This window comes from Leuresthes tenuis, unplaced genomic scaffold (genome assembly GCF_036924035.1).
Source record: "Leuresthes tenuis unplaced genomic scaffold, fLeuTen1.0.hap1 SCAF_21, whole genome shotgun sequence".
Lineage (NCBI taxonomy): Eukaryota > Metazoa > Chordata > Actinopteri > Atheriniformes > Atherinopsidae > Leuresthes > Leuresthes tenuis.
Window position 1 is genome coordinate 9,795,480 of NW_027325375.1, and position 27,696 is coordinate 9,823,175.

The 27,696-nt window shown below is 39.9% G+C and overlaps 1 protein-coding gene across 1 annotated transcript; it reads right to left on the minus strand.

The window, feature by feature from the left end:
* Window positions 1–4,209: 4,209 nt before the first annotated feature.
* castor2 (cytosolic arginine sensor for mTORC1 subunit 2) lies at window positions 4,210–27,511 on the minus strand. Its single transcript, XM_072374902.1, has 9 exons — window positions 27,202–27,511; window positions 19,536–19,606; window positions 17,143–17,336; window positions 14,708–14,840; window positions 12,224–12,347; window positions 11,043–11,153; window positions 8,783–8,865; window positions 7,671–7,765; window positions 4,210–7,481 (listed from the first exon to the last, which is right to left on the minus strand). Exons 1-9 carry the CDS (start codon window positions 27,312–27,314, stop codon window positions 7,419–7,421), a joined length of 987 nt encoding a protein of 328 aa, XP_072231003.1. The 5' UTR covers window positions 27,315–27,511; the 3' UTR covers window positions 4,210–7,418.
* Window positions 27,512–27,696: the final 185 nt, after the last annotated feature.

A 27,696-nucleotide genomic window follows, 5' to 3' on the forward strand; every position in this document is an offset into this window, starting at 1 on the left:
ACTCTGCCAGGAGAGAAAACAGGTTTTGATTAATCAATTTAACAGCACATCAGCAGTGTGTTTGTATAATGTAAGGGAGAGCAGCAGAAAGCTGCAGAGGACAATCCTGAGAGGTTGTTGCTCATTAAACTGATCCAGAAGAAGAGGTTCAGGTGCCTGTCAAATGAGACCTCATCAGAAGACGCTGGGTCCATTGGGGGGTGGGGGTGTGGGGGGGAAATTTGTTTAGTTTTTTATGTCATGTCATCAAATTAAATGTATTTTTGTTTACCACATTAATTGTTATTAAAGTTGTTTTTGTGCGTCTACCATCGGTCAGTTTCTAGAAGCCTCTTTGTGTTTGGCGGCTTATAAATCCCACCTATAGTAATCTTTTTCTAAGAAATTATCAGGTGGAAGTAAAGATAAGCTTTTTAGTTACTCTGTGCCAGTTAACAGATTTCAGCTGAAAAAAATTTTTTTGTTTCTTAGCAAAAGAAACCAAACTCAGCCATTTGCTCCGGAACAGCTCTGAATTGAACTGAAATGATAGCTGCTTAATAGCTCCTAGATTAACTAGTACTTAACTTTACAGGCAAATTTTTATAAATCTACCAGCGGTGGCTGTAGAAACAAATCCATGACAAGCTGGTTTCATGCCAAAGGTACGGTAGTTTAGTTTACTGGCATCACTTTCGTAAACTTGATTGTTTGGAACTTTGAACAGCCTAATATGAACAGCTGACATTGACAATCTGTCATATATCTTTATATCTTTGTTTTCTATAGATAAGGAACCCATAAAATATAGTATCACCTTGTTATTTTAACCTATTTAGAAGCAGCTGTTTGAAGATGAAACAGCATATAATCCATCTTCAAGACTTTAAGTGAGAACACGTGACAATAACTTTTAAAGGTTATTAACTATTTCATTGACGTTCTCGCTAATTATTTGACAGGTGCACCTGCGTGATGAGAATGATAAGCATGCCCAACTGAACATGGGATCTAACAAACATGAAAGTCAGTCCTAATCACACATCTGCCCAGTCATTAATGATTCACTAAAGTCAATGAAGATGCTGAGCTGAGAGGAGTCCAGTGGCTGTTATGTTTTTATTGTCGGTACTTCAAGGACTTGGTGACTTATGCTAATGATTTTAATGCCCTTTTTTTTACTTATTCATTTATTTATGACCAAATGAAGGCAGTGGGACATATAATATTTAAGCTCTCAGTTGGGCTTCAGCTGAGGACACATGTTTGGTGTTTTTGCTAAATTGGGGCGGCTGTAGCTCAGGAGGAAGAACAGTCACCCACCAATCAGAAGGGTGGTGGTTCGATGCCTGGCTTCTCTGGGCCATATGTCAAAGCGTCCACTGAACCCCTGTTGTCTATTGATGTGTGAATGTGTAGAGGAAAGCACTGTGTAGATTATATGGACTGAAGAGGTGAATGTGGCATGCAGTGTGAAAGCGCTTTGAGTGGTCAGCTAGTCTGGAAAAGCACTATACAAGTTCAGTCCATTTACCATTTTACTGAATGCTTTTCGTAATGGTAAAGTTGAGCTGATATCATATGAGGGGGATAAAGGTAAATAAGATGAATCTGAGTTGGTATCATTGTGTTTCAAACTGCTCTTTTCAGTACCAAGACTCTGAATGTAGATGTCACGGTTTGGGATTTGATGCTCCATATTTCAAGATAATACTAAAGTAAAGTTTGAAATTGAATAACTAGCAACCCTGGAAGGTGATACCTGAATGAATGAATATTTCATGCGTGATAGGGGAAAACATGTTTTGCACTTCAGTTGTACAATTCAGTTAGCAACAATGAGATGCCCACCTGTTTGCAATTCCACTTGAGTTGTGGCTTGCAACTTTGATTGTAGCTCGTGAGAATTCAAGGCTGTCACTGACAAGTCCATGAACCATGCAGAATTATATAAGACGTAAGCAGATCATGATGAGAGAACACTAACGTACCATGTCGGTGCTGCAGTGAGGGTCTCTGCAGCCGGAGCAGCCCTGCGCCCCCAGCTGCCTGCCTATGTGTGGAGACACCCGGGCAGAGCTACAAGGACCTGGCTGTTCTCTGCTTTGTTTACTCAGCTCAGATAATACTCACAACTGATATACCTGCAGTCTTGCCTGCTGTCATCTGCTTGCAGACTGTAGGCTGGAGGAGTAATACATTACTGAGGCTCAGTAGGAACAACAGCTGCCTGTACTAAGGTTTCTTTTTTATTAATTTGCAGGCGTTTGCTTTTATGGGGATTACAGGGAAAGTACATAAAGCCATTATGTGAGACTGAATAATTTCATGAAGAAAACTCACTTCAGTACAGTCCAACTGCTTTTTGACCAACTGCTGATGGCTCATTATGATGACAGTCACTGACTTTATAGAAATATGTATGTTGTCATCTGGCAAAAGATGCATGAATGATGTGTTTGCACAAAAACACGCGTGTGCTTTTTCCTACACACAAGCTGGTATTTATGGAGTTAGAATGGGGAAACCTCACATTTTTCAGACCATGCGTACATGTTTAAAGAGCAACTGATGGCTGATGTAGTGGAGTGGACTGAATAAAAGACTAGAATACCATTTAGTGAAAAATAATGAGATTTAGGATCTCATTATTTTTCTCAAATATTCTTATTTAATCGTACATGCTATGAATAACTGCAGCCGTGTCTAACAATCGCACATAAGGACGACCTCGCTAATGGGACTGTTAAAAAGAGAGCTGATTTCCTTGCACCTGATGATGGCTGGCTCAATCGCTTCTTTTGGCTTTCAATGCCAACCATTTTCAGTTTGCACATTTTTGTCCCCTTCCTGATCATCCTTTGCCAAGCTTGTGACCCAATATACAGGCTTTGTGTTTGTCCATTAAAGACAAAGCAGTAGTTCCCTTTCCTGTGGCAGATATGCTGTCTTTGTGTAAACTGATGAGCTTTATAATAATTTATAATCCAGCTTCTTTTTTCTTTTCTTTTCATCTCTGTGGGCTCCTTTGTTCCTATCTTAGAATTGACTGCATCTCATTTTCTTTCATTTCCATTCAGCAGTTTTATTCTGGTAATTACTATCATTATCGTTATCACATAATTTATATTCTATTCTCGTCCCAAACTAATATTTTTTTTTCTTTTTTAATTATGAGGAAATTACGTCTCAAAGATATGTATTTTTGTCTGTCCAGCCTGGTTTCAAGGTCCAACCACTTGTTCAAAGATGCTCACTACTGGTTCCAAAAACACAGAGGCAACAGCTAAATGCTAAACTTGAGGCTTCAAAGTGAAAATACAGCAATGTAATGATGTTCTCAGCCAGAATGCAGTCTTTGTCCCTCTGTGAGTGTCATAAATTGAGTTTCTCTGCTCTGTATTGTAGCAGCTGACACCAATGTGTTAGCATGTTAATGTATGTAGATCCTTGCGCTGTAGTTTGGAGAATGCAAAAGTTTTTTTCTCCACTGAACAAACCTCATTGTTTGCCTACAAAGCCTGCCACAAAGTGAAGGCTAAGACCAGAATCCAGGTCGAACTGGTATTTCCTGAATCGACGGATCTGCACCCTTTATGCAAGGCTCCATGTTAGATTTCACCTGTCAGTCTGAGATTTTGCCTCTCTGGTGGAACACTAACTTTGCATGAACCTTCAATGCTGGCTTGACAATCCAAAAAGGCAGCACTTGTCTAAGCGCCATGGGTGCCTACAATTTTTCTCAGCATGTCAAAATCAAAAGAGGACCAATTTTATCCTGCATTTGTCCATAGGAGTCTTGAGAATGACCGATTGAGAGTGTAAAATGCAAAGGGATTTTAATGAGCACATTAATGCAGAGAAGGATCTTACATTAAAAAAAAAAAAAATATATATATATATATATATATATATTGAGACGGATGTATAAATTAAGAAACATCGTGCGTGGACCAAAAATATACGCAGAAAATCTGATTAAATAACTAGTTTTGTTAAAAATCCAAGGTCCTGAAGCAAAGATCAGTGGTCTAGAGTTTAATTTGGACAGGGTTGTAATATTCTTCAGTGAAACGATAAAATATCATGGTTTAGTTATAAGCAAAGAAGCAGGTATCTTTCAGATAACTGCGATGGTGTCTCTGGCTGTCACACCTTAGTAGCTTTGAAAGTGTCTTTTGTCACATTTATTAAACTCAAATTCTGAAGGCTCCGAAAACCAGACTGGGCAGAGATGTCACCAGTTTATTGATTCAAGTACACATAGGAAGCAAAAAAAACAAAAGCGTGAACACAACCCCGTTGTTAAGTAAAGACAATAAAACTGACACGTGGGTAAAAACAGTACAGGCAACAAGCTCAAAAAACAGCTTATTTATTTCTTTTTCACACAAGAAGCTCCAAAAGAAAAGCTTTTAACATATCTGTTTGAAATGGAATCAGAACAAAAGTAACCTTCCTCGTGTTTTAACACTGATAGATAAATGATTTCTACTAATCAAACGTGATCAGAGAAGAGGCTGCAGTTAAGGGAAAGGTGTTGAAAAAGAAAGAAAAACATCATCACCATTGCTTAAGACCAACAGAAATCTTTCCATCCGGAAGTAAATAGCCCTCTCTGTTTTCACATCAGTACAGCAGGTCTGTGGGGGTGGAACCTGCATTAAAGTGCAGACTGGAGCAGGAGAAGGGCAGCTTCAAGACCTAAATGGACACCAGGGAAAATTTCCTTCCCCTGCGTGAACCGTAGCTTATGTTTAGCACGCTTGCACTGTCATTATTCTAGCACATTGTCAAAGTGGCTCAGTAATTTATTACTACTGCAGATGCAAACATTTTCATCACCGAGTCTGACTGTGGGTTCACACTGTGAGCAACGCGATCGTCTGAAAGTGAGCAGAGAGCAGTCAAGCTCAGATTGAACTTGCTGGCAGTGAATGGTTGACAAAATGGTTCGACTCTTCTGTTTAAGTGTGAAATGCTGGGACAGTTTGTTTTCAGGTGAAACATAGTCATGTTGTGTTGGTAGTTGTGTATTTGTACTGTGGACAGGGGCAGGCAAACAGCCTCCCATGCTTTTAAAGTCTTATGGCCATATTAATCAGCTCCGTATTTAAAGCAGCATCTCAGACAGCTCCTCCTGTACTCATTCATCTTTGCATATAGTAAATAAAACAAAGCCTAACTGCAAAGGAAAACCCACTTGAATTTCAAAATGGGTACGAAATGAGCAGAATACAGATATTAAAAAAAAAAAAAACGTGTAATTTTCATTCTTTCACATGGAAGTTTACTGTGAGGTTAATGCCGGTATGTTTTGTCGTCCCATAAGTGCCTGAGGAAAGTGTCTGTCTGGATGATTTCTTTAGATTTGTAGACACCCTTCAGCCACAACATTAAAACCACTGACAGGTGAAGTGAATCAACTCTGCGTTTCCTTTAATGGTTTTTGAAGCACATTTTGAATGGATGGAAATGGCACATGCCAATCAGTTGCTGATGTCAGAAACAACTCCCAAACAATGATCTGGTTCAGCTTCTAAGGAATAAATAACGTCTATACTTGCTGACATCAAAGAATTTAAACTAACATAACCCGGGCGGCTAATTTTATTTGTATCTTCCTTTAGTTTAAAGCTAGCGACCACTGTTCTGTTAGAACCCTACACCATGCGGCCTGTATTGACAGCGACTAACAACAGTGCACAGTTCAGTTCATTCCTTCTAAATCTAATGAAAACATGTCTGATTTCAAACATCTGCTTAAAAACATTTGCTTAAAAAAAATGGATGCATTCAGCTATCAATCATCTTTTTAAATTGCAAAGTTCAGCTTATGTCTCTATACAAAACACACTTTCTCCAAAATGGAAATCCCTGAAGGAAGCGGCGTCCTCCACATCCCAAAAACTACTCAGACACAGCTTGTGGAGGAGAATATGGAGTTGGAGGTGTTGACCCCCAAGTGACTCATCAAGTACCTTTGTCCACAGAGACCTAAACTAACATCACATAGGACCCAAAGAGACAACACTAGACACACCCACAGATCAGTCTGCAGTGCAAAAGCAACCTTCACATATCAGACAGGTGGTTTTAATGTTGTGGCTGATTGATGTGTATTTATTTTTTATTTTTAGATTAATCAGTATAAAGTGGGAAGCAAGGTCCAACGAAGGGGTAAGTGAAAGGTTTGTGGTGATTTGAGTGTCAGTTCGGTATGTGCATAATGCTTCCACGCTAATTTGGGAGATTACAATTTCAGTTTCTGAGTAGTGACAGCAGAGGCAGATGGAAGCCTCTGCAGCCCTAAACCAAAATACGTAGTGATTAAAATTCTGACCCGATGGTGGCGCTACAGTAGGTGAAATGTCAGGGATCACTAAACTTGTTGCGTATGCATCACGGTCTCTTTCACATCTTAATGGCAAATTACCAAAAGCCAGTGAAAAAGTATGAATATCCTGAAAATTTCATGTTCTGCCTTTAAAGGGAAGAAACTCCATTAGTTTTAACTTTAAAAGCAATTTTATGATCAAATATCAATGCAATGTAATTCCAAAAGACCAAATACTTAATTCAATATCTTGGCCCCTCAAATATGAAATCAGTTATCAATGCTACATAGATACTGCCTGCAAGATGAATAATTTAAAAAAAAACAGAAAAGAAAAAACAAAGGTAAATAAATATTCTGTCTGCAGTTCCACTGAAGAGACGGAAACCTGCAGAGTGACCCAACAGCCAGGCTGCTCACAGTGTGAATGCACCATAACATATCGAAGCTCTAACAAAGATCGATCTTGGATTCGCTTCATGTTTCACCAGATCACAAGTCTGATTCTGACTTCTGTGTCAGAGGGACTCAGAAAGTCAGATCTTTGCTGTATTTAAAAGAAGTTTAACAGCAACTAAAAGCAAAAAAAAAAAAAAAAACAACAAAAAAAAAACAAATGTCACTCAACCAGGCTGGCTGTCTCCAAAATTGTCTTCTTCAATTGCACAAATGTATAGCATTCTGACAAAGGCATCGGTTTAGGCATTCAAACATCTTGGCACTGAGGAAATGACTTGTGAGGAAAAAAAAGAAAAGCTCGATAAATATATAGACTATTTCTTTCATTTTTTTGAGAGTACATTCGTCATCCTTCCTTGAGAGGAATTATGTAACTAATACAGTATGGTGCTTATGGGGGTCAGGGAGTGGGAAGAAGCAGCTTCAAAGAGGAAAAGAAACAGGCGGAGGAATCAGGGGTGGGGTTGGAAAGAAAATGATTGCGTAACAAAGGCATCCCTAACACACCGTCACACTCGTCACGCCTTCGTCTCCGAGCCGATCCGCTGTAGTCCGCTAACAACCTCTTGGCACTTTTTGGACACGATAAATGTTTGAACGAAATGACTTTGAAAATGGTCGTTCTGGGTTCCTCCAGCTTCCTTCACTGTGCTGTGCTCTCAGTCCGCAGAGCTCCGATCACGCTTTGGATGTTTTCCTCAGGGACCTGGAGGTGAAGACAAGGCTCTGACAGCACGACTGCATCTCATTCTGAAAATATTCTGCTGTAGAACGACTGAAAAGACTGAAAATTCTGTCTGACCAACAAACCAAACCCTAAATATAAAATCTAATAAAGAAAAGCTACTAATTCTCACAAGTGAATTTTTAAATCAACACAAATCACTCTTCTTACCAGGGCATGGTCAAACTTGAAGGTACTAATGTAGTAAGCTGGAATGTCAGCTGTTGCCAGGGGTTCTGATATTTGAGCCACGATGCCACACTCATCTGCAAGCAAATAAAAAAAAATTCTTGAATTCTCATTCTGAAAGTAATCGGATAGGTTACTGACTGTAACACAGCACAGCAGTGTTTCCAGTCTGATGTAACACCAGACCAAAAAAAAATCTCACTTCATCATTCTGCTCCATTTGCTGCAGAAAGGATTCTCAGCTCAGTGTCATTTAACACGATCAAAGGTGGACAGTTTTTCATGTCATGCGTGTAAGCGAGACGTCTGAGTGTGGGAAGTCTTTCAGTCATTTTTCGTTTTACACTTTTTGATACACTTGGACTAGATTTGCTGGCTCTTTATAAAACAACAGAGGACACCAACAATTCTACAACATCAACTGCTAACGTTGTCGAGATAGAGAATCGGGAGCTTTAGGGCTGAGTTGAGGCTGAAGCAGCTGCAGCCAGGTGAGCAGTGAAGTAGAAGTGTGGTGAATTTGCATTCCTATCAACCCCAGCTTACTGAATGAGGCAAAGGTTCCGAGCTGCATTTGAGCTATTTGAAGACAAAAAAAGTCCTAAATGTGTCATTTTGATGAATATAGGGAAGTTTGCTGAGCTTTAATCAATGCCAAAACAGGAAGTAAAAGTAGCTGTAGATTTTCTGTAGTATTTAAGATTATTCTCCTCATGTAAATAAAGCTCTTTATGACCAAGCTCCATCAAACCTAAAGATCTCATTGTTGGATATTTTCCCAACAGAGCACTTTGCTCTCAGACTCCAGAGTTTCTAAAAGTAGAATGGGAGGTAGAGCCTTCAGTTATCAGGCCCCTCTCTGTGGAACCAGCTGCCAGTATGTGTCCGGGAAGCAGACACCCTCTCTAACTTTAAGATTAGATTTAAAACTTTCCTTATTGACAAAGCTTATAGTTGGCAGTGGGAGAAAAGATTAATCTGTGATCAATCAAGAGTGATTTTAGATTCATGTGAGCTGGTTGTAGGCACACCTGCAGTCTGTGTCCTGCCTCACCAGCTCCTCGAGCCCCCTCCCAAATGAAAGAAAAACTCACCAAATCCTAAAGGCTGTCCCCCAATTCGAACCATTTTCCAAAGCTCACCAGAGGCACTGGTAAAGAGCACATTGTTTGGAAACCTTGAAGGGAAAAAAGTGCAAAGAACTTAACAGATCATAGTTCAATGAACTACACAATGAATAGTAAATAAATTTAATAAAATCAAAAGGTTTTCTTTTTTTATATAATTCTTCTAATCAGATTGTTTCAGTTTAACCCTGAAACCTGAGCAAGTCCACAGAGAAGGGATCAGTATGGATGTTAAAAAAAAAAAAAAAAAAAAAAAAAAAAAGCCCAGAAAACAACTCATTTCTCAGAAAGTTTTTTTTAATGAGAGAAGACTGTGTGGTGTGGATGTGCGTGTGTTACACATACTTCAGACCACACACACTGCCATGACAAACTGAATATGAAACTTAAAGTGAGACAAGAATCTAACTAAACAGCCAATAAGTTTAGTTTGAATTTCTTATAGGAATAATGTTTTTACTTTATAAACCCATCTGTGGAAATATGCAGCTCTTACAAGCTGCACGGTAGGAAAATGACAGTGTGACTACATTCATTGTGGCTGCTTTGGTCCTTCTGTTCTACAGAGCGAGCAGCTCTGATCATGTTTCCAAGACGGATCTTTTCACTTTCACCTTCAGTGAGCTGCACTTCTTCTCTGCTGTTTCCAATGACTAATAAATGGTGTCAGGTTTTTTTTTTTTTTTATAAGCAAAATCATTCATTTAGGACTTTCTACATCCTGTCATGACTAAAACATGCATATAATTTCATGAAGAAAAAAAAGACATCCAGCTTTAATCATTATTTTTTCCTGTGTGATGATAAAATAAATATTATCCATTCATTTCTCTAGTTTCTTTAGAGGCTGCAGAAAAGTTCCTTTTTTTGGGCAGCTCTAAGGTTTCTGAAAGACCCTCAGATAGAAGGCTTCTTGAAAACAAAGCCTTAGGCCTGAAAGCTGGCCAATCATTTCCCATTTTGAGATAATTTGGACAATCATTAGTTTATGAATGTGAACTGGAATTATTTTACAAGGTCCGGAAACAGCACAAGAATTTGAGCATGCCGCAAGCAGCCTCGTTGGCGTGGCTTCTGAGGGACATTGTTTCGTGTCTGTAAACGTTTATTTTAGGGAAACAAGCAGATCAGATCTACTCAAGCAAACAGAAACAATGCAGGCAATGATGATAGGTGTACATTTGGGTCCATCGCATTCTCATTTACTTAAATATTGTGTTCATCAGATGAAAGGAACAAAACACAGTTATATACTGGTCATCAACCACCTTACTGTCTAATAATTGGTTTCTTTGAATTGTTTTTCCATTTTTAGAATGCAATCTCATTTTACTGTTTAAAACATTTATACGCACGTACGCATGCACACACACACACACAAACACAACCTGGACTTTAGCCTTCAAGCATCTAATGAATGCACCGACAGGTGCTGCAGTCATAAAAACAAATGACTAAAATCAATCCTTCTGAACAAACCGCTCCTCACATTTACAAATTTTCTCAGTGCCTAATTTGACTTGTTTTGGAGCAACAGAGGTACATTAGAGAATTATCTATGATGTGAGTGGAGCAAAAATAGATTCCTAGCAGCAGGTGGATTCTGCAGCTGCCGTTCACTGTGCTGCATTCAACAGGAGAGCCTTTGTAAAGTGGGATAAAATAGGTGACTTATCCCTTTAAGGCAACACATTAGGTCTCACATGAAACATGGAGACAAAGTTGACCTACATGCTGCAGAAACAAAATATGAGCTTAAAAAAAAAGGATCAAAGTTTGTCCCAGTTATATTTCACTTCCACATGGCTTTGAGACATTACTGACCTATAAAAGCCTGAGCCCATTTCTGAATGGTCAATGTCTGATTACAGCTGATGTGGTGGTAAACAGAGAGCAAATCATGTGGGATCTGCAGCCGTTCAGCTTTCTTTATGGGTTCACTGCTTAATGAGAGCGTGCACTGAGAGAGAAGGGGGGGACTCAACAAATGAGTCAGAATGAAACACACTGTGACTTAAGTACACAGTGTACACCCAAGAGCTCTGCTAATGCTTAGCAACAAACTAATCACCCCCCTCAAACTACAATCATGAATTTATTCCCCTTGCATAAACATAATGACACTTTAGTACCTACATGAAAACACCACCCTGAAAAAAAACACTGGCTACTTCCACAGCTGCGATATGAACATTATGTTGTGTCACATGTGATTTCCTCTACTCACCTTTGAGCTGTCTGTTCATCCATGACCAGGGAGATGTAGCCTTCGATCAGGGAGAAGGAGAAGAAGCGGATGTGGCTGGAGTCCTCTCCGGATGCTCCAGGCTCTTTGGGCCTGGGAAGAAGTGAAAAACACTTTTAATCTCAAACCAAGTGAGCGTTACGTTCAATCTTGCAGAACGCAGGCATTTGACCACCTGAGGGGTGCTGGTGGTAAACTGACAACACATAACTGAAACGCGTTGTGGGACAGCTTTTTAGTGTCATTTTAATAGGTAATGGTAATAAACAAACACAAATGTGTAATAAACAAATATTTGAAAATACATCTCTACATAAATAAATCTAGTTAGTTAGTTTGAACAGTTCCATAAATAAATACTTAAATATAAAAAAATAGAAATTACATTTTCCAAACAAATGGTGTGTTTATCTGACTGTGTCAAACAAAGAAGCAGCATAGATCGGCTCATCTCCCACTGATTGCCATCCGTTTCCAATGGAATGTTGCTAAAGGCTGCTGGATGACACCATATAATAACTGGCATATTTTAATAAATAGAGGTATAAAATAAATGTGGCCTTGGGAAACAAAAGGCCTCTGAAATAAACATAAGCTGTAAAACGTCATTTGAAATCACAAAACTATTAATTTGTTGAGATATATAGTCATCTTTATATTCATTGATTTATTTAAGTTTTTATTCCAGATGAATCAAGGTATGCATCTATTCATTTAACATTGTTTGATTTTGATTCCATTGAAGTCCCAATCAGTCAGAGCACCGGAAGTGGCTCATTTATACTCTTCCTGTGCTCATCCTGCTTGAAGAAGGAAAACAGGAAATTTGACTCACTCATTTTTTCACGAGGGTTACTCTAATGATTCAAAATTTCACTTTCACAAAAGATGATGGACACAAAGAAGAGATTTGAAAGAAGTATCCAAATTGGTGCAGCAGCTACATCCTGACTTTTAGCTCCTTCTTTGTTGAGCTCCAGAGTACTGAAGCCAAAACTCCGAAAATAACTGATAATCATGCTCAAAATTGGTCAAAGCATTGTAAGCAACATCCAACATCTCATGAAAGGATGCTTTTCTCAAGTCATTGTTACTCTTTTTTTTTTCTTCCCCACAAAGTAGAGCTCACATAAAGCAAACATGTTGAAAATAAAACAATTTACCCTCCAGAATAAAACATGACGTCCATGAGCAGGGTGGCTACAGAGGGCAGTGTGTCTGGGTCCAGACTGGTCACACAGAACATGTTGCTGGGGCTAGATAAAGGGTGAATAATGGGACGGGGCACTGAAAAGCAAAGATAACAGAAAACAAGGGTTTAGAGGAACAAATATGGCTCTGAGGCATCTTCATAAAAGATCTACATGGGATTAATGTCTGTCAACACAATTCTCCACTCGACTGAGCTCGTTTAGACTGTCTTTGCTGGGTTTAGAGTTGAGAAGCAAACTGCTGTCTCTGAAATCAAGACTGTAAGCAAACAGCTCTCCAACATCTACAGATCTCTGATGCCTGAGCAAACACCAACCTCTGAGACAGACTGTGGTTGAAAACTTCACAACAAGAAAGGAATGGATCTTCAGTTGACATAAAACTACAGATTCAGAGTTAACTTCATAAAGAAGACATATGCATAATTAAAGGGGAACTCCGGTATTTTTAAACCTAGACCTTATTTCTGGCATGTAATACGTTCATCTACTCACTGAGAACAGTTTGGCGAAAGTCCGCATCCTTCGGAAGCTATTTAGAAAACTCGTGATCAGCGTATATCCATCTCATGCAGTGAACAGGGCAGGGAATGAATGAACGAACGTGTACTATAGCTCTGTTAGCTCATAGGTGCTGTTATGTGGCTACTTGTGGCTATAGGAGAGCTAACGGAGGGATTTCTACACAGGCACTCTACTGGGACCACTTCATCCACACGCCCCCCTGGAGCACAGTTTATTTAGTCGTTGCTCTGTGACAGTTGGCTAACTTCACACAGAGTTTGCTACTGCTAGTTTTGTGCAACATGGCAGGATATTCATCAGATTTTGACAATGTGAACGACGACTTCGAGCAAGATGGACGTTCTTACCGGAGTGAATGAGCTGTGCTGCAGCCATGCGTGTCGATGAAGTGGTCCCAGTAGAGGTGTGTGTAAAATTCCCTCCTTTAGCTCTCCAATAGCTGCAAGTAGCCATATAACAGTAGCTATGCGCTAACAGAGCAATAGTACGCGTTTGTTAATTCATTCGTCTTAAAGTATTGGTGAAATAAAGACAGATAATGTCTTATTTAGAGGCTGCATCGTCCCTGCCCTGTTGACTCCGTTATATGGATCGTGAGTTATCTAAATAGCTTCTGAAGGACGCCGACTTTCGCCAAACTGTTCTCGGTGAGTAGATAAACGTATTTCCTGCCAGAAATAAGGTCTAGGTTTAAAAAAGAAAACGGAGTTCCCTTTTAAAGAATCATTTGACGAATACATTTGCAGCATATGTATTTTAAACAAAGTTAGCTTTGGAGTCATAAAGGAGTCTATTTTGACCTATACAGTAATCCCCCAATAAACTATTTAGGAATTATTGTAGCATAAAGCAGCAGTGCCTTATTATACAGAATATAAAGTATTGTGCATAACTGAGCCAGCTCTCATTTCTTCATATATTGCCAGGGAAAGAGGAACTATGTGCAGTTATTTATATGAATGTGCAAACATAAATGGAAAGACAGTAAATAAGTACAATTCTAAGGAGCTTGAAAGTCAATATTTGGGCAATTTTAGTCTCCGACAGCCTGAACCCTCTGTGACCAGCTTTCTGTCATTTCTGTAAGTAGTCTTCAGGAATAGTTCTCCAGGCTTTTCTGATGAGAATTCAGCCAACAGTAGATAGATCAATTGAAGGCCTTGCACATTTTTCAGCTAATAGCTCTTTGGAATCACCTTGTTGGTGCAATAATAGTATTCTATGATGGGAACAAAAGATATGTCTTTGTGACAGGCTGCTAGCAACACAGTGCCTAAAGATACAATTTCTATGTGTAGATACAACACCGATTCATGCCTTGAGTTTGGTGTCTTTTTCATGCTTGAATGGTTCATAGGTCAGTGTTGAGTAAAATGGTTAAGTACAAGAACTGTACTGCAAAATAAGTGCAAATGCAGCTAATGTCCAAATAGGAGCTTTGAAAGACCTTCAGAAAGCTAGAGAACTATTGCTGAAGATCACTTTAAAGGATTACAAGAAAGTCTGCCCGCTGGGAAGCAAAATATAAAGATACAACGGTAGAAAATACATCATGTCATATTTTTAAGAGGCTGTATCATGTGTTTTAGGTTTGTATCTTTCCTTCATTGTAATAACCTTTTGTGAGCTATCTGTAGAGCCTAAAGAATAAGTCTGCAGCAAAGGGAGTTAAGTCTGTTATATATACTGTGATTTCCGTACAATATATTGTGTCACAGTAGTGTATAGTATGAGAAAATGTAGGTATCTAAAAATATCCTGACAGACTACCTTAAGAAAATTAAGTCTCAGGCAACAAAATATTTAAAATCAGATTTTTTTTGCTCAATGAATAAATCAATAAATTGGGGGGGGGGGAAGAAGAAAAGAAACAGAAACACACATGTAATGTACATGCTTGCTCAAACTTACCAAGTTTTGGCTTTACAAAGCCATTGGTGACTCCCAGGTTGTGAGCAGCAACAGTTTCTCCATTGACAACTCGAAGCAAGGTGAATTCGGAAGACAACGTGTGCATGACCAGTGGCAAGTCACGCTCTCGAACCTGAGGACAGTAAGATGGCAAAGGTGAGCTTTAAAGTTCAGATGGAATACTGTTGAAAGAATACCAAACTGTGACAGCATGTTGGGCTATTATAGATTAAATAAAAAATAAATAAAAAATCATAGACATTCCAGAAATAAACCACATCGCTTCACTTTGACATTTGTATCTCATACCACATGACCACACAAGCACTATTCCTGCACTGGAGGACCTAATCCAATTACACTTAGAAATCAGATTTAATAATCAGGAAATACTCAGGATTTTAGTCCTGAATCCCCCTGTTATAATGATCTGGTACAAGCACATCCAACTATCCAGTACGAAGCTTGTTTTGGGCTAAAGGAAACTCAACAACATAAACGATCACAAAAAGAAAAGAAAAAAAACCTTGTTCCCAAGCACTTTTCCCATCACCTTGTTGGAAAAAGGTCATGTGATGAAGGAACGATGGTGGTCTGAGAAATGCATGAGGATTTAAGAAAGCTGTCAGAGCCCAACCACACAATAAGACATAAAATACATTGGCTGGTTTGTCAGCAAAAGTGACCACAAAGCAACAGAAGTGAAAGATGTTGAATCTCAATTAGCACGACTGGATGAAAATAATCAAGCAACATTTTACATGTCCCACTGTTTCCTATGCTAAAGGAGATACTAAAAGCACTGAAGTTTCTCTCCTAAGAATTTAGAGAAATGAACCAGCTCTTTTCATGGCTGCCATGAGGGAATCTCCGGGTAATTTCACTCAGTAAGGAACCTTCCTAAAGCAAAAGAATGGCTAACTGAACTGGTCCTGGGAATTTTTGGAGGGAAGCCAGAAAGAAACGGCAACTACAACAAAGAATTTCACAATGATAGAAGTCATGTTTCTGAACATTGAAACATAAACCTATTCTAGATGATGATGTGTAATCAAATAGCCATTGTACTTATTTCAGATGGAGTGTTAATAAAAAAATAAAAGGGAGTGACGTTTTCCCTTTAACACAAAGGTCATTATTACAAAGGCTACTATTATGTCCAATTAAAAAAAAAACAACAAAAAAAACATAAGAACCAATACATACAATACATGAAACCCTGCAGCAGACCAAGCAGTGCAACAGCTACAGAAGCTCTCCATTTCATTGTGATGCTCCATCAAATATAAGGACACTGTGTATTTTGATAGGGGAATTATTTAGGCACAAATATGAAGCCTTCGGGCCTAATATCAAGCTGATCTCAAGAGCTGGTGACAAATAAATTGAAAAGGTCTGTTTCGGTGTAACAGCCAGAAATTCTAATAAAATAATAATTGCCATCCTCTGTATTGTTGCTTGTGGGAAGCTGTTATTTGCTCAGAGTACACCGGCTTTGCCTTAATGAGAACATTCAACATTTGGGTCACGCTTTACCCCTTTATGCAACACAGGAGATCATAACAGTGAAAACACATCTAAAGCTCGTGTGTCTTTCGGATTACTTAAAGATTTGGAAAATGTAACCCGACGCAGTGTGACATGAGGACAAAGACAATAGATAGTAGGCTGGTGGATTCTCATGACAGGAGTTGGTGCAGTAAATACTTTCCCCTTCATGTGATACACCAACAATCGGGGCTGTGGGAAGGAGCAGCTTGTGTCGAGACAGGAAATAGGCCTGAGTGTGATACCTTAAAATCCAGCAAGAGGCTGAACTGCTGATCCTTTTTACATAACAGATTATCAACATGAACAGAGTAACCCCCCCCCCCCGTTCATTTTCAAAAACATGCTGGTCAGCAGACCTTGTTTTTCCACAAAAGCAAGGCAATAAAAAAAAGCGACTCCCTGAGGCCTGGGCATAAGAGAGGATTTCTTCCTAAATCAAAGGAAGTGGGGCAGTGCGAGGTACACAAAATCCAATGTTATTGCTTTTTTCATGTCAGACACTGTGGATGTAAACAACTTTGCTGCCAGTGGTTGCATAACAGACAAAAAGTGCAACAGAAAGCGTGCTGTAAAGCTGATAAACTTCAAGCTTTAAAAAGAAAGTGTGAAAAGTGTTCCAACAGCACGTGTGAAGTGATTCAGTACAAGAAATGTGATTTTGGTCACATTCACTCGCGTCGGTCCGGAAACATGAAGATGAAGATGTGAGCTTCAACAGCTGCTATCGTGACACTGAATTCATGTCAGCTACAATACATCCCACGGACTACATCCCACAGAGTATTATCAAACCTGCATCACTGTGGAAAGGTGGAGAAATGCCACAGAGGTAGGCAGGGACGTTTTCAAAATGGCTTGATTGGGAAATTTTCATCCACACTCACCAAAATGAAGTCCGTCTGATACGTGGACAGCATGAAAACAGAGATGTTGTGGTCAGCCAGAGGCGCAATGACTGATTTGGCGATTTTGGTGACTCCGATGGGTTGTGAACTGGAAGCGCTGCCACCACCTGACACCACATTGAGGGCCAACCACGTGGCATCCGCAACACTGATGTGCTCCGACTGGGGCAGCTCTGAGAACAAACACAAAGAAAACTATTTGTCTGCACAAAGTGAGAATTCATGTTCCAACACCAGGTGTAAAAATAACAACAGAAATGTTGCCCTGAACATGAATAATGACTGTTCCTTACTTTTCATGTGTACTACTTCCTCCATTTCATCTCTTATGTGGATACTGTTTGTTGCCGGACGACTATTTCTGCTTTAATACGATGACTTAAAGGAAATACACATAATTTTCCACTCATCATTTTAAACTCCAGTCTAGACAGCCTTACTTAGACTGACAATTGAATCAACAGTGTCTTCCCATCAGGAGACAGAAGTTAGAATCACAGTTAAAACTATTAATTAGACTGATATTCCCATTATTAAAAAAATACAAAATAATAACTTCTATATCGACTAATGTTTTAACTTCTTAAAGAACAAGTACATCATTTTGTACTTAATTGATAATCAGTTGAAGGGGCCTTTACAGACTTCAGTCGACACAACAGCTTTGACTGATATGAAGGTATGGTCAGTTTATGCTAGCTAACAGAGGCTAATCTTAGCGAGCTGCAGCAGTATGCAAAAATGTTGGCACACCCCCAAGTTAAAATGTCAGTTTCTTTTTAACAGCTGAGGGAGTAAAAGATTTTTCTAAAGGCTTTTACACGTTGTACAGTTGGCCCCATACGATTAGCTCGGTTTTTAGCACAAATATGGCAGCAGCAAATTTATTAACAGCTGCTCTCTTTGGTAATTCACACATAGCAAACAAAGGAGACTCAGCTCTACAGTAAGAAACACAAGCCAGTATTGTAGAGTCAGCTGAGAAAAGTTATAGCCAAAACACAAGCTGTATCCATAACATTACGAGGTTTTTTTTTATATCCCAGTCTAAAAGAAAAGTTAGAACACAGCAAAAGCTGTTTCCGGTGGAAAAAGCAACAGCAATATTTTTTCTTGTTTTTTTGTCTTCTTTGCATCTTTGCTGTTGATTATGGGTTCTTTGTGGAGGTGTTTGGTTGCGAAGATAATGTTAGTCTGTTAGGAGTTTCCTTTCAGCTCATCTCTGTGGTCTGTTAACTGGCAGTTTGTTGGTTTGCTACTGCCAGCACTGGCTACAGCTTCCTCTTCTTTGTCTGTAGTCTCCAGGGCAGACAAAACACTACACTGACTCATTCCATGGTGGCACAAAGTGATATTGCAGGAAAGTCTGGCCCACCTGTAAAGTATCACGGCTGCATGGTTTTAAATAATGTTATAGGTATTACATTTTCCAGTTCTGTTGATAGCTGAAAGGTACAACAGAAAGGTCAACCAGGGGTGCCCAAACTTTTAAAGGTCACTGTTGCTACTAGTAATTGTGCAACAAGCATTACTGACTTTGTTTATTGGGCTGATCACTCCTCATGTTCTCGAGCTAATTTTACATTGAGTTTATCAGTACACTGTAACTTGGACCTTTAACAGACAGATAGCAACGATGGATAGAATAACAACTCCCACTGTTTAGACACTACCATCATTATACTGATGACGGGTGCAACAGTTACCTATGAAATATGTTTCTTTTGGTGGTTTAGAGTGTAAAAAGAACATAAGTTAGGGCTCTGGGAGGTTGTTTCTACTTAAAGGATTTGTCAGCCTTTTAACATGTGGCAGCTTAAGTTATATATCTATTGACATGTAACAAAGACTCAAACTTGCAATAGCATGTTTAAATCACATCCAAGGTTCCCATTATACACCACCTACATTTATATGAACATAAGCTATATTGTCCATGTTAGGGTCAGAAAAATGTATTCTCAGACACTCTCTTGGTAGCCTGCAAAATGTCATTTGACACCACTTGCTCGAGTTTCATCTTGTAGCTTAGTCCAACATGGAACAGGCACAAACACACTTGGAGCCAGTCACCAGTAGAAAATACCTGCAGCAGTTACGCAACAAACAGCATGTGATCTCCACGGTAACCAAGGAGGGTCACCGTGGAAAAGGGTGTGTAATGACATGGACTCACTCACTCACTCAGCCAACCAAAAAACATGGCCAGCAGCAGTTTGGCCTCACATCTATAACGACAAGGTGCTCAAACATTGGCAGCTCAAGCCACGCGGTGCTGCACAGAATCAGTGATTATACAATGAGATCTTCTCCTGCTGCCCAATCTATGGCTGTCACAGTGACTTTAAAAGATCCACAAAATTGAGGCTCACCTTTGAAGCCTTCCTCATCGACGATGATGGTGTAATCCTCCGGAGTCTCTGTCAGACTGAAAAACTTGCATCTGAATAGGGAACACACAGAAAAAAGACATCAGATTAAACTGTAGACATGAGAAACTTGAGAAGAGCTGCAGGTTGCAGAAATCTCAGCTCCATTAATCACATCTGACAACAGCTGCCTCTGTTCTCCGAGGCATTTATTAAATAAACTGTAGAGTTAAAGACACCCTCGCGTAAAAAGATGCAGCGATGAGGCGTGCAAGGACGACACAAAACTGCCTGTAAATGTCTTCTTTATGATTTTACACTGAATATGCAGCTGATAACCAAGTCATTAATAAAACATGGTGCTTCCAATATAAACCTCTGATAAATATGAGGGGCAAATCTTGCTGTGAGAGGAATCTCAATGATCCAAAGATGATTTAAACCATGGGGTGACAACCTAAAACTCAGTTGAACAAGATAAATGAAGAAGATTTTCCCCAGATATTCAAAATGGAAATATTCAAATTTGATCAATTACTTTGGTTTATCTTTCATAATGAGAGTCATGACCCTGGACAGGCTCTGCTAGGGCTGTAGATTAATCTGATAATTTTGTCCTTAGTTACAGTCTGAAAAACTAAGGCACCGGACGACTGGCTGACTGGTTACTTTGAACATAAGTCATTGGTTATTAGATCAGAAATCAAGAGAAAACAGAACCTTTTTTGGTCATAAGAAATGTATTTGCTTACTACCATGCTCTGCATAATCTACAAAGCAGCTGACACTTGCACTTTGGAAGTGTCTGGATTCTTTCCTCTTGGGGCGATTCATGCCATCTATGCACATAGAGACTTTTTCTTTGCAGAAAGTCGTGGCAGGAGCTGAGTAGTCCTTCACTTGGTGCCTCATCAAAAAGCACTCCGATTCGTTACCTACAGAGCTCACAACAAGCTTGCAACTGTGATATAAGAACAACACTCAGCAGCTATATTTAGAGTCAGGCTGATTTTCTTCTGCAGATGGGCTTTTTTGCCATTGTTGTGATAATTTCTCTCTTACATGAGACAGACACTGACGCAGCTAGAGCAACTTCTTCACCATTTCCGTGATACTAGTTGCCTGAAACAGGGCAACAGTGGCAACCCAAGTGTCAGAAATGCCACCAGAAATAGTCATCTAAAAGCACTGATTTTTGTGCAGATGCACGAAAAAAAATAAATGATGCGGGTATTGAAAAAAACACAATTAAAAATAGCATGTGCCCATAAGACACCTGAGCCAAAAACGCTACGTCAAAAGATGTGCGTCAAGTGCTGCCCCCGTAGCAAAAGGAGGGCTACGTTTTATTTTTTTCCTCCAAAAACCAATTCAAAAAGATATCTTTTAGTCAGTGATATGCCTTAAAAAGCCTCAGAACAACCTACACAGTTGGTCTGCAACCATACACCAGCTATATTCTGACTAAAGAACCTAAACTTAGTCCTTCATCTTATACATTATAGCAAAGGTACAATTGTAGGTACCAATCAACACCAATGGGGGCATATTTGCACCATTTAGTGGGATTTGACATGAATTTCATATTTCAGACACACGGCCATGCTGTTATATTGCATTGCTAGGCAGTTTTATTTTTCAATTATGGGATTTTTCTCTGTACAACAGGCTTTTTCTTGACCTCAACAATGAATCTCTTTTCATCCATTTTGCAAATACCTTTGATGCAAGACAGTGCTGTCATAAAAGCAGAGAAGAAGTGAAAACTAAGAGAGCGCCGAAGAGGAAGAGTTCATATTCATGTACTTAAAAAAGTGTTTTTCAGGAGAGGCGATGCTTGAAAATGGGAAGGACACTGTTGAGGAGTGTTTTTGCAAGTCATCAGATAGTATCAAAACTGAAACAACTTTCATGTGGTGCAGAAAAATGACCAACCAATTGTGTGCTCTTTATCTAATATTAGGCCCTATTTGGCTCAGATTATCTGCTTCTAAAATTGTGGACATCGTGATTATCGCTCTTTCTGAACGCTAACAAAAAGATTGAACGCATGTAACCACAACTGTCCCAAGAGGATTAAGGACGTTTTTAAAAATCAGCTCCAACCCACGTCCTTTAATGGAAGGGAAAGTGCGCACTATTTAACTCGAATTCACAACACTCCTGTGATAATGACATTTTCTCCTGGCCAGCCGCTGAATGCTTACACTTCATATTTAGCTGGAAGGTGTGAAGGAACGACACGCTCTCAGAACAGTGGGAACAGCAGCATTTCCTCTCAGCATTAAATGAGCTGTCAAGTGTCACTTTGACGTACACCGAGTTTAGTAAAGCCGGAATATCACATCGGGACGATGAGCACTGAGGGCTTTGTCTTGTGTCTGGGCTGATAATACTCCTCTAATCACGTTATTTTGATCACTACCTAATGACGAACTTACGTCTTTGACGTGGCTACATCCAGATCAACAATGAAATAGCAAAACGTTGCAGAGGTTCACTGCATGACTCTTCACTGGGGGCAGATCACTGCATACTTTGCCTGCATTACTCACATTCTATGTGCATGCAAGGAACTTCGCAGGGAACCTTTAATGGAGTTTAATTTGCCGAGCACTGCACTCCAACAGCACTCGCAGCCTTTGACTAAATCACAGCAGTCGGTGTAATGAAAACTCAGGAAGACATTTATAGAAATTATGTTGATTTATCATTTACATTATTACACTATAATCCGCAATTAAACACCCTCACACAAGGGTATTTAGTTGGATAAGGGCACTGTGTCTCTACTCTATCTCTACTGTTCATATATATCAAGCAGAAGCACTAAATGTGTCTGCAGAATCAAATAGCAAGAGGGATAAATCCAGTGGAGAGCTGGAAACAAATTTAGAAGCGATTTCACTCTTTGAAAACATGCTTCTTGTAGGGGTCAGCAATCTGATTGAGCCTATTGTCAACAGTTCACATGTGATCGTCTTTTCAGCAGACTGAACCATTAAAAAAAAACATAACTAACAGCACTGCGTTCACTTCACTTGAACTAAGCAAAAACTGTGACCAGTTGTGACTCAATTAGGACGCCACTCGCTGAGCTTATGTTGTGAGAAGAGAACAGCGTGGCCGTGGACTAACATCCTGAGAGAATTGTCAGAGATAATCACCACGTACTGTCAGATCTTTGTGAAGGAATAAATAACAAGATGCAGGGATGTGCAAGTTGGTCCTCAAGTCATTTATCAGGCCGTGTTCAGACCTGGCGCTAACTTGGATCCGAAATGATCCGATCACGAGTGGACAGCAGTCAAAACAGGTGTGAACACAGGTGTGAACACACTTAGAATGGATTGAGGTCACATTCAGAGGTGGTCCAGGAAGCCATTGTCCAAACCGGTTTAGCCACATACTGAAGGACCACCTACTGACCCGATGAGCCTCCACCGGGATGCTTTCTTGCTCTTTGCGCTACATAAAAAGCGGCGTCTAAACTCACAGAATGTTTCATTCTCAGAAAACCTCCTGCTCGACCTTTACGTTCACTTCTGCTAAGACAGAGCAAAGCAGCTGTGAGCACAACTCCAAAGCTCGGATCTGTTCTGCTGCTCCTGCAAGCTTCCTCAACGGGCTGTAAACGGCCAGGACAAGATTTGTTTACTGCAATTTCTTACACACAATTTCTTACATAGCCTCTAAATGGCGATTGTAGCCACAAAATGGAAGCTTGCCCTTATCTTAAGTGAGAATTAAAAGCTAAGAAGCTGACCATTACATATTTAGGCTAAAAGTCTTATTGAACTGGATCGCTGATTAAAATTGCCTTAATTTTCTGTTGTGAAAAAAAAGTATATATATATTATCCATATTAGAGGATTATCTGGAGCCTTTGTAGGTGGGCTGCTGGTCATTTTTGTTTCGAAGTCATTAGGGTTGGCCAACAGAAGGTCCTCACTCTGCAGGATGTCATCAGGCAGCTGCTGACAGAAGCAGTGGGCCGGCCCAGATGATCACAAAATTCTAAGTTTCTAAGAATATGGCCAAAGCTTGCAAATGTTCACCATTGCCTCTGCTGCCACTATAGATCTTTTTCTGTCCATTAAGGTGCGACAAAAACAAGAAGTGCTTTGTGAAGCTGTTTTTGAGTCGTTACTTTCAAAACTCTTTCAGGACACATAAAGCTTCTACAGGCCAGACATTTAGACAAGCCATTACACAGCTTATTATCATACTATTGTGGTGAAAAATTATTCAGTAATGAGCCTACATTTCAGTAAAAGCTCATTAAGAATGATGCTTTGGAAATCTTAGGTGACTCTTTCCAAGATTTGTTTTAAAATAATTAACCTTTTGCTAATTTGGTTTGTGCCAAGATCTGAATAAAAGCTTCCTCGCACCTTCATTCCCGTTTATAATCATTTACATACCGGCCACTGAGTATGAGAGATGGGGACAAAAAAATAATGGCAACCCTTAAAATGCAAAGTGGTGCTAACAGCTCTGTGGAAGCTCTGGGTGAGCCTAAATTTTGTGATGATGTACCTGAAAGTAAAAGTTGGGTTCATCAGTGCAAAGAGTGAGTCTGGAGCCACGATGCAGCCATCTGCTAAACTCATCATGCCATTACATGCGAGTTCAGCTTGATTTGTGGGGAGAAGTGTGACTCAAATGTGGACTGACATGAACTTTCAGCCACACCAGCCATGCTACACGTTGTTGTTCAGCTGCAGATTTTTTTTTTTGGGTGGGAACAGAGGATCAAGCTGAAACCACAACACTGATCTTAACGTTTGGTTGTATCAACCGATTTGCTATTCCTGCAGACAGGCTGACATTCATTTGGACTTATGCTCCAACCACCTGACAGTTGTCAGGCTTTTTAATCTGTCAGCTTCTCCTCCCTGTTCTACACTCAGTTACTAACTTTGTGTGTGTGTGTGTGTGTGTGTGTGTGTTTGTGCGCAGAGTGGGTACCGTAACACAAGTTTATCAGAGCTCCCTGCTGCTTACTGAGAATGGGATGGTGAAAGGCCACAAAACCACTTCCAACATTTTTTGCCATTTGATCCATAGTTGAACAACAAAAATCATTTGGGAAGCTTAAATGTTATTGGATTAGGAAGTTTGGCATGCACATGAAAGAAGAATAATGGAGCTTACAGTGTTTCTGTATGGTCTTTGTACCGATGATTCAATATTCTTCCAATGGTACACAGCTCTATTTTTGAATCAACATATATATGCAGCCGTTAAACCTGGGGTTTCATTTGAACAGAAAATCACGAGGCATACATCTTCCTCAGTTGGCTTGACTGTGAGGAGGATTATGTAATCACCACACGCTGCGTTTCAGTTGTGTTTTAGAAGGACTGTGAGGAGACTTCTCCAGGATTTGCTAGTTTTTCAGCCTGGGGTGAACCCTTGAGGGATTTATTCGTTTCAATTTTCTTGTGCGTCTCTCTAAACCAAAAAGACAAGTTCACTTTGTGAATGGATGGCAAAAGAGGCGAGGCAGATCGGACGAGGAAATTTGATGTTGAAACTGGAGATTAGAAACGGTTTTAAACCTTCTTATAACAACAAATCAACTGCTGCATGGATGAAAATGTATGTTGAAGAAGTAAAGAGGCAGAACACAGCACTTATCAAAGTGGAGAAACTTTAAGGTTGGTGCTGAAACACCATTAGGTGGAGGATGGGAGTATCTAAAGGGGAGTCAGCTCAAAGGAGCACCAGGGAAAAGAAAAAACTGTCATCTAATGGACACCTGTGCCCTCCAGTCAAATGATATGAACTCATGTAAGCATTACTGGATCGCTGCCTGCCTCAAGCATAGTGTCTTACTTAAAAATTTGCCCCCAAACATAAAATCTTGTGTCAAAATTACCCTGAGGAGGAGTTCAAGGTGTCAAAGAATCAAAGAAAATTAAACTCCTCTTAATTCTGCCGCTGCCTTTCCACAGAGAGTCCCACCGAGCAGGCTGCAATCTGAACTGATGCTCATAAAGCTCAACCACCACATATTGCAACACAGACCAGTCCTAACTGCTACGTCACAGTAGTAGAAACAAAATAAGTTAATAAAAGTTAGTCGTTTACAGGTTTATTTCCCCAACCCCCAAATCCAGAAATGGAGGTTGGCTGTTTCAGCTTTACTGCAAAACCAACAAAGCAAATGATCTGAGTGCAGATTCTCACCCACAAGAGCCGCATATTCAACGGTAAATCTAACAAATGTGTCTGTGTGGATGCAGTTTGAAACCAGCGTAGCATCTGAGGTGGATAAGATGTAATGTTCTCTGCTGTGAAATAACTCTTCTGATAGTGCTTGCCGTGGCAGAATAAGTTGTTGTGGAACTCATATTCACGCCAGATTGGCATGTCAGCACCCGATGAATCAGCAGCATTATTCAGGACTGGTTTGATGACATTTTTGCAACATTGTGCAAAACATTTTACGCCTTTTTTTTTTTCTTCCTCTAGTTACACTTAGCATTGATAATTCTGCCCGTCCTATTCCAGACACCATAATGTGTGAGCAAACATCACCAAGCTAACAGTTCAAAGCAGCTAGACGTCGTTAGCAAAGAATAAAAAGATGACTTTTATAAAAATGTGTGTGTCATCACTCTGATTTCCCCATTAAAACTTGAACGCTGGTCCTCACTTGTAAGCCACTGGATAAAAGCATCTGTGACCAAACCAATCTGACAATCAGCATGTTTGTAGCACCAGGACGTTTTCCAGCTCCTGCTTCCAAACTCAAAAGATTTTGTTTCTCTAATTTCTATTACACATTCAATCTTTTTGTAGCAATTTCACTTAACAAGTTTTACACCGTTACAGCCAAACGGTATGATTTTGCAGAAGAGTACTCTGCAGGCCACTTGATCATGAAAGCAAGCAGATATGAGATAACTGTGATCATGTGAGGTAATGAGTAATCCGGAGGGATTGAGTTTTATCAGTAATTAATTACATCAGGTAATCAGTGATCTGAGAGGACTGTGTTTTATCTCCACACAGAGGGGGAGCTGATTACCAGCTCACTGCCACACTTGTTCTCACTTTGCCTGCTGTAAAACTGCCAAAGTATGAACTCATTCGCTGAGTTTTATTTCTCTAGTCTAAAAAAAAACAAAAAAAAAACACGCACAACTAAGCAAAGGCAAGTCCACAGGCCTGCTGCCATTTCACCGCCGGGCTTCTTTAAATTAAAGTTTCCTCAGGCTGATATTTAGGGAGAGTTTCGGACATATGCGCTGTGAATGTCCTCTTCTACTTGCTTAAGTTTTCCTGGTGGGGTAATGTTGATCCTGCAGAGGCAAAAACCGGCGGCACAACACACACATACGCACCCCGGCTGGCGTCGACCCAGCTACAGATGGCCCAAAGCTACAAAATGACACTACAGAACAAGGATAGGCCCGAAAACTGGTGGCAGAGACCTGCTCTGAGAAGATCTTTCAAAGCTGGATTCTGGAGGCATTAACACATGTGCAGGAACAAGCTGGAGCAGCAACAAAAAACACCACCACCTTTTAACACGAGCAGAAGTAGGTCCATGCAGCTTTAGTTTGCCGTGTTAACAGCAGCAACCTGACAGTAAACCACTACAGCACTGACTGACTGTGTAGTTTCATTCAGCTACAGTGTCGGAGAAGTTACGCACCTTGTCTTGGAGGCCAAGAAGGCGAGTTTTATTAATCCGTGAGTGCAAATCTGGATCCCTTCTTTTTCTATACTCGCCACTTTCAAGCTGTGCTCTAATATATGGAGCTCCATCTTTTCCGTCTTCTCATTTGAGGAACGACTAAAATGTAAAAAAAAAAAAAAACCCTAACTAAATACTTTTAAAGAGAATGCATAAATAAATAAATACACACATGCGGCAGGCTAAGGCGCATTAAACAGAGAAAGAAACGGGGAGGCAGGGTGGAATAAAGAAAGCAAAGAGGCAAAACCGGACCTGCCGTCAAACCCACAGCGGAACCCCACACACTTCCGTTATAAGATTTTCCGAATAAGAGCCCCTAAAAGGGCCTTTATAAAGTGCTGGTTACTACATCAAAGCCTTACCGCTGTTACACGAAATGGATAAACACTCTGGGATATATGTTTGTTTAGTTTCTAGCTCAGTATTGGATCCAGTAAATGCCTCTCTGAG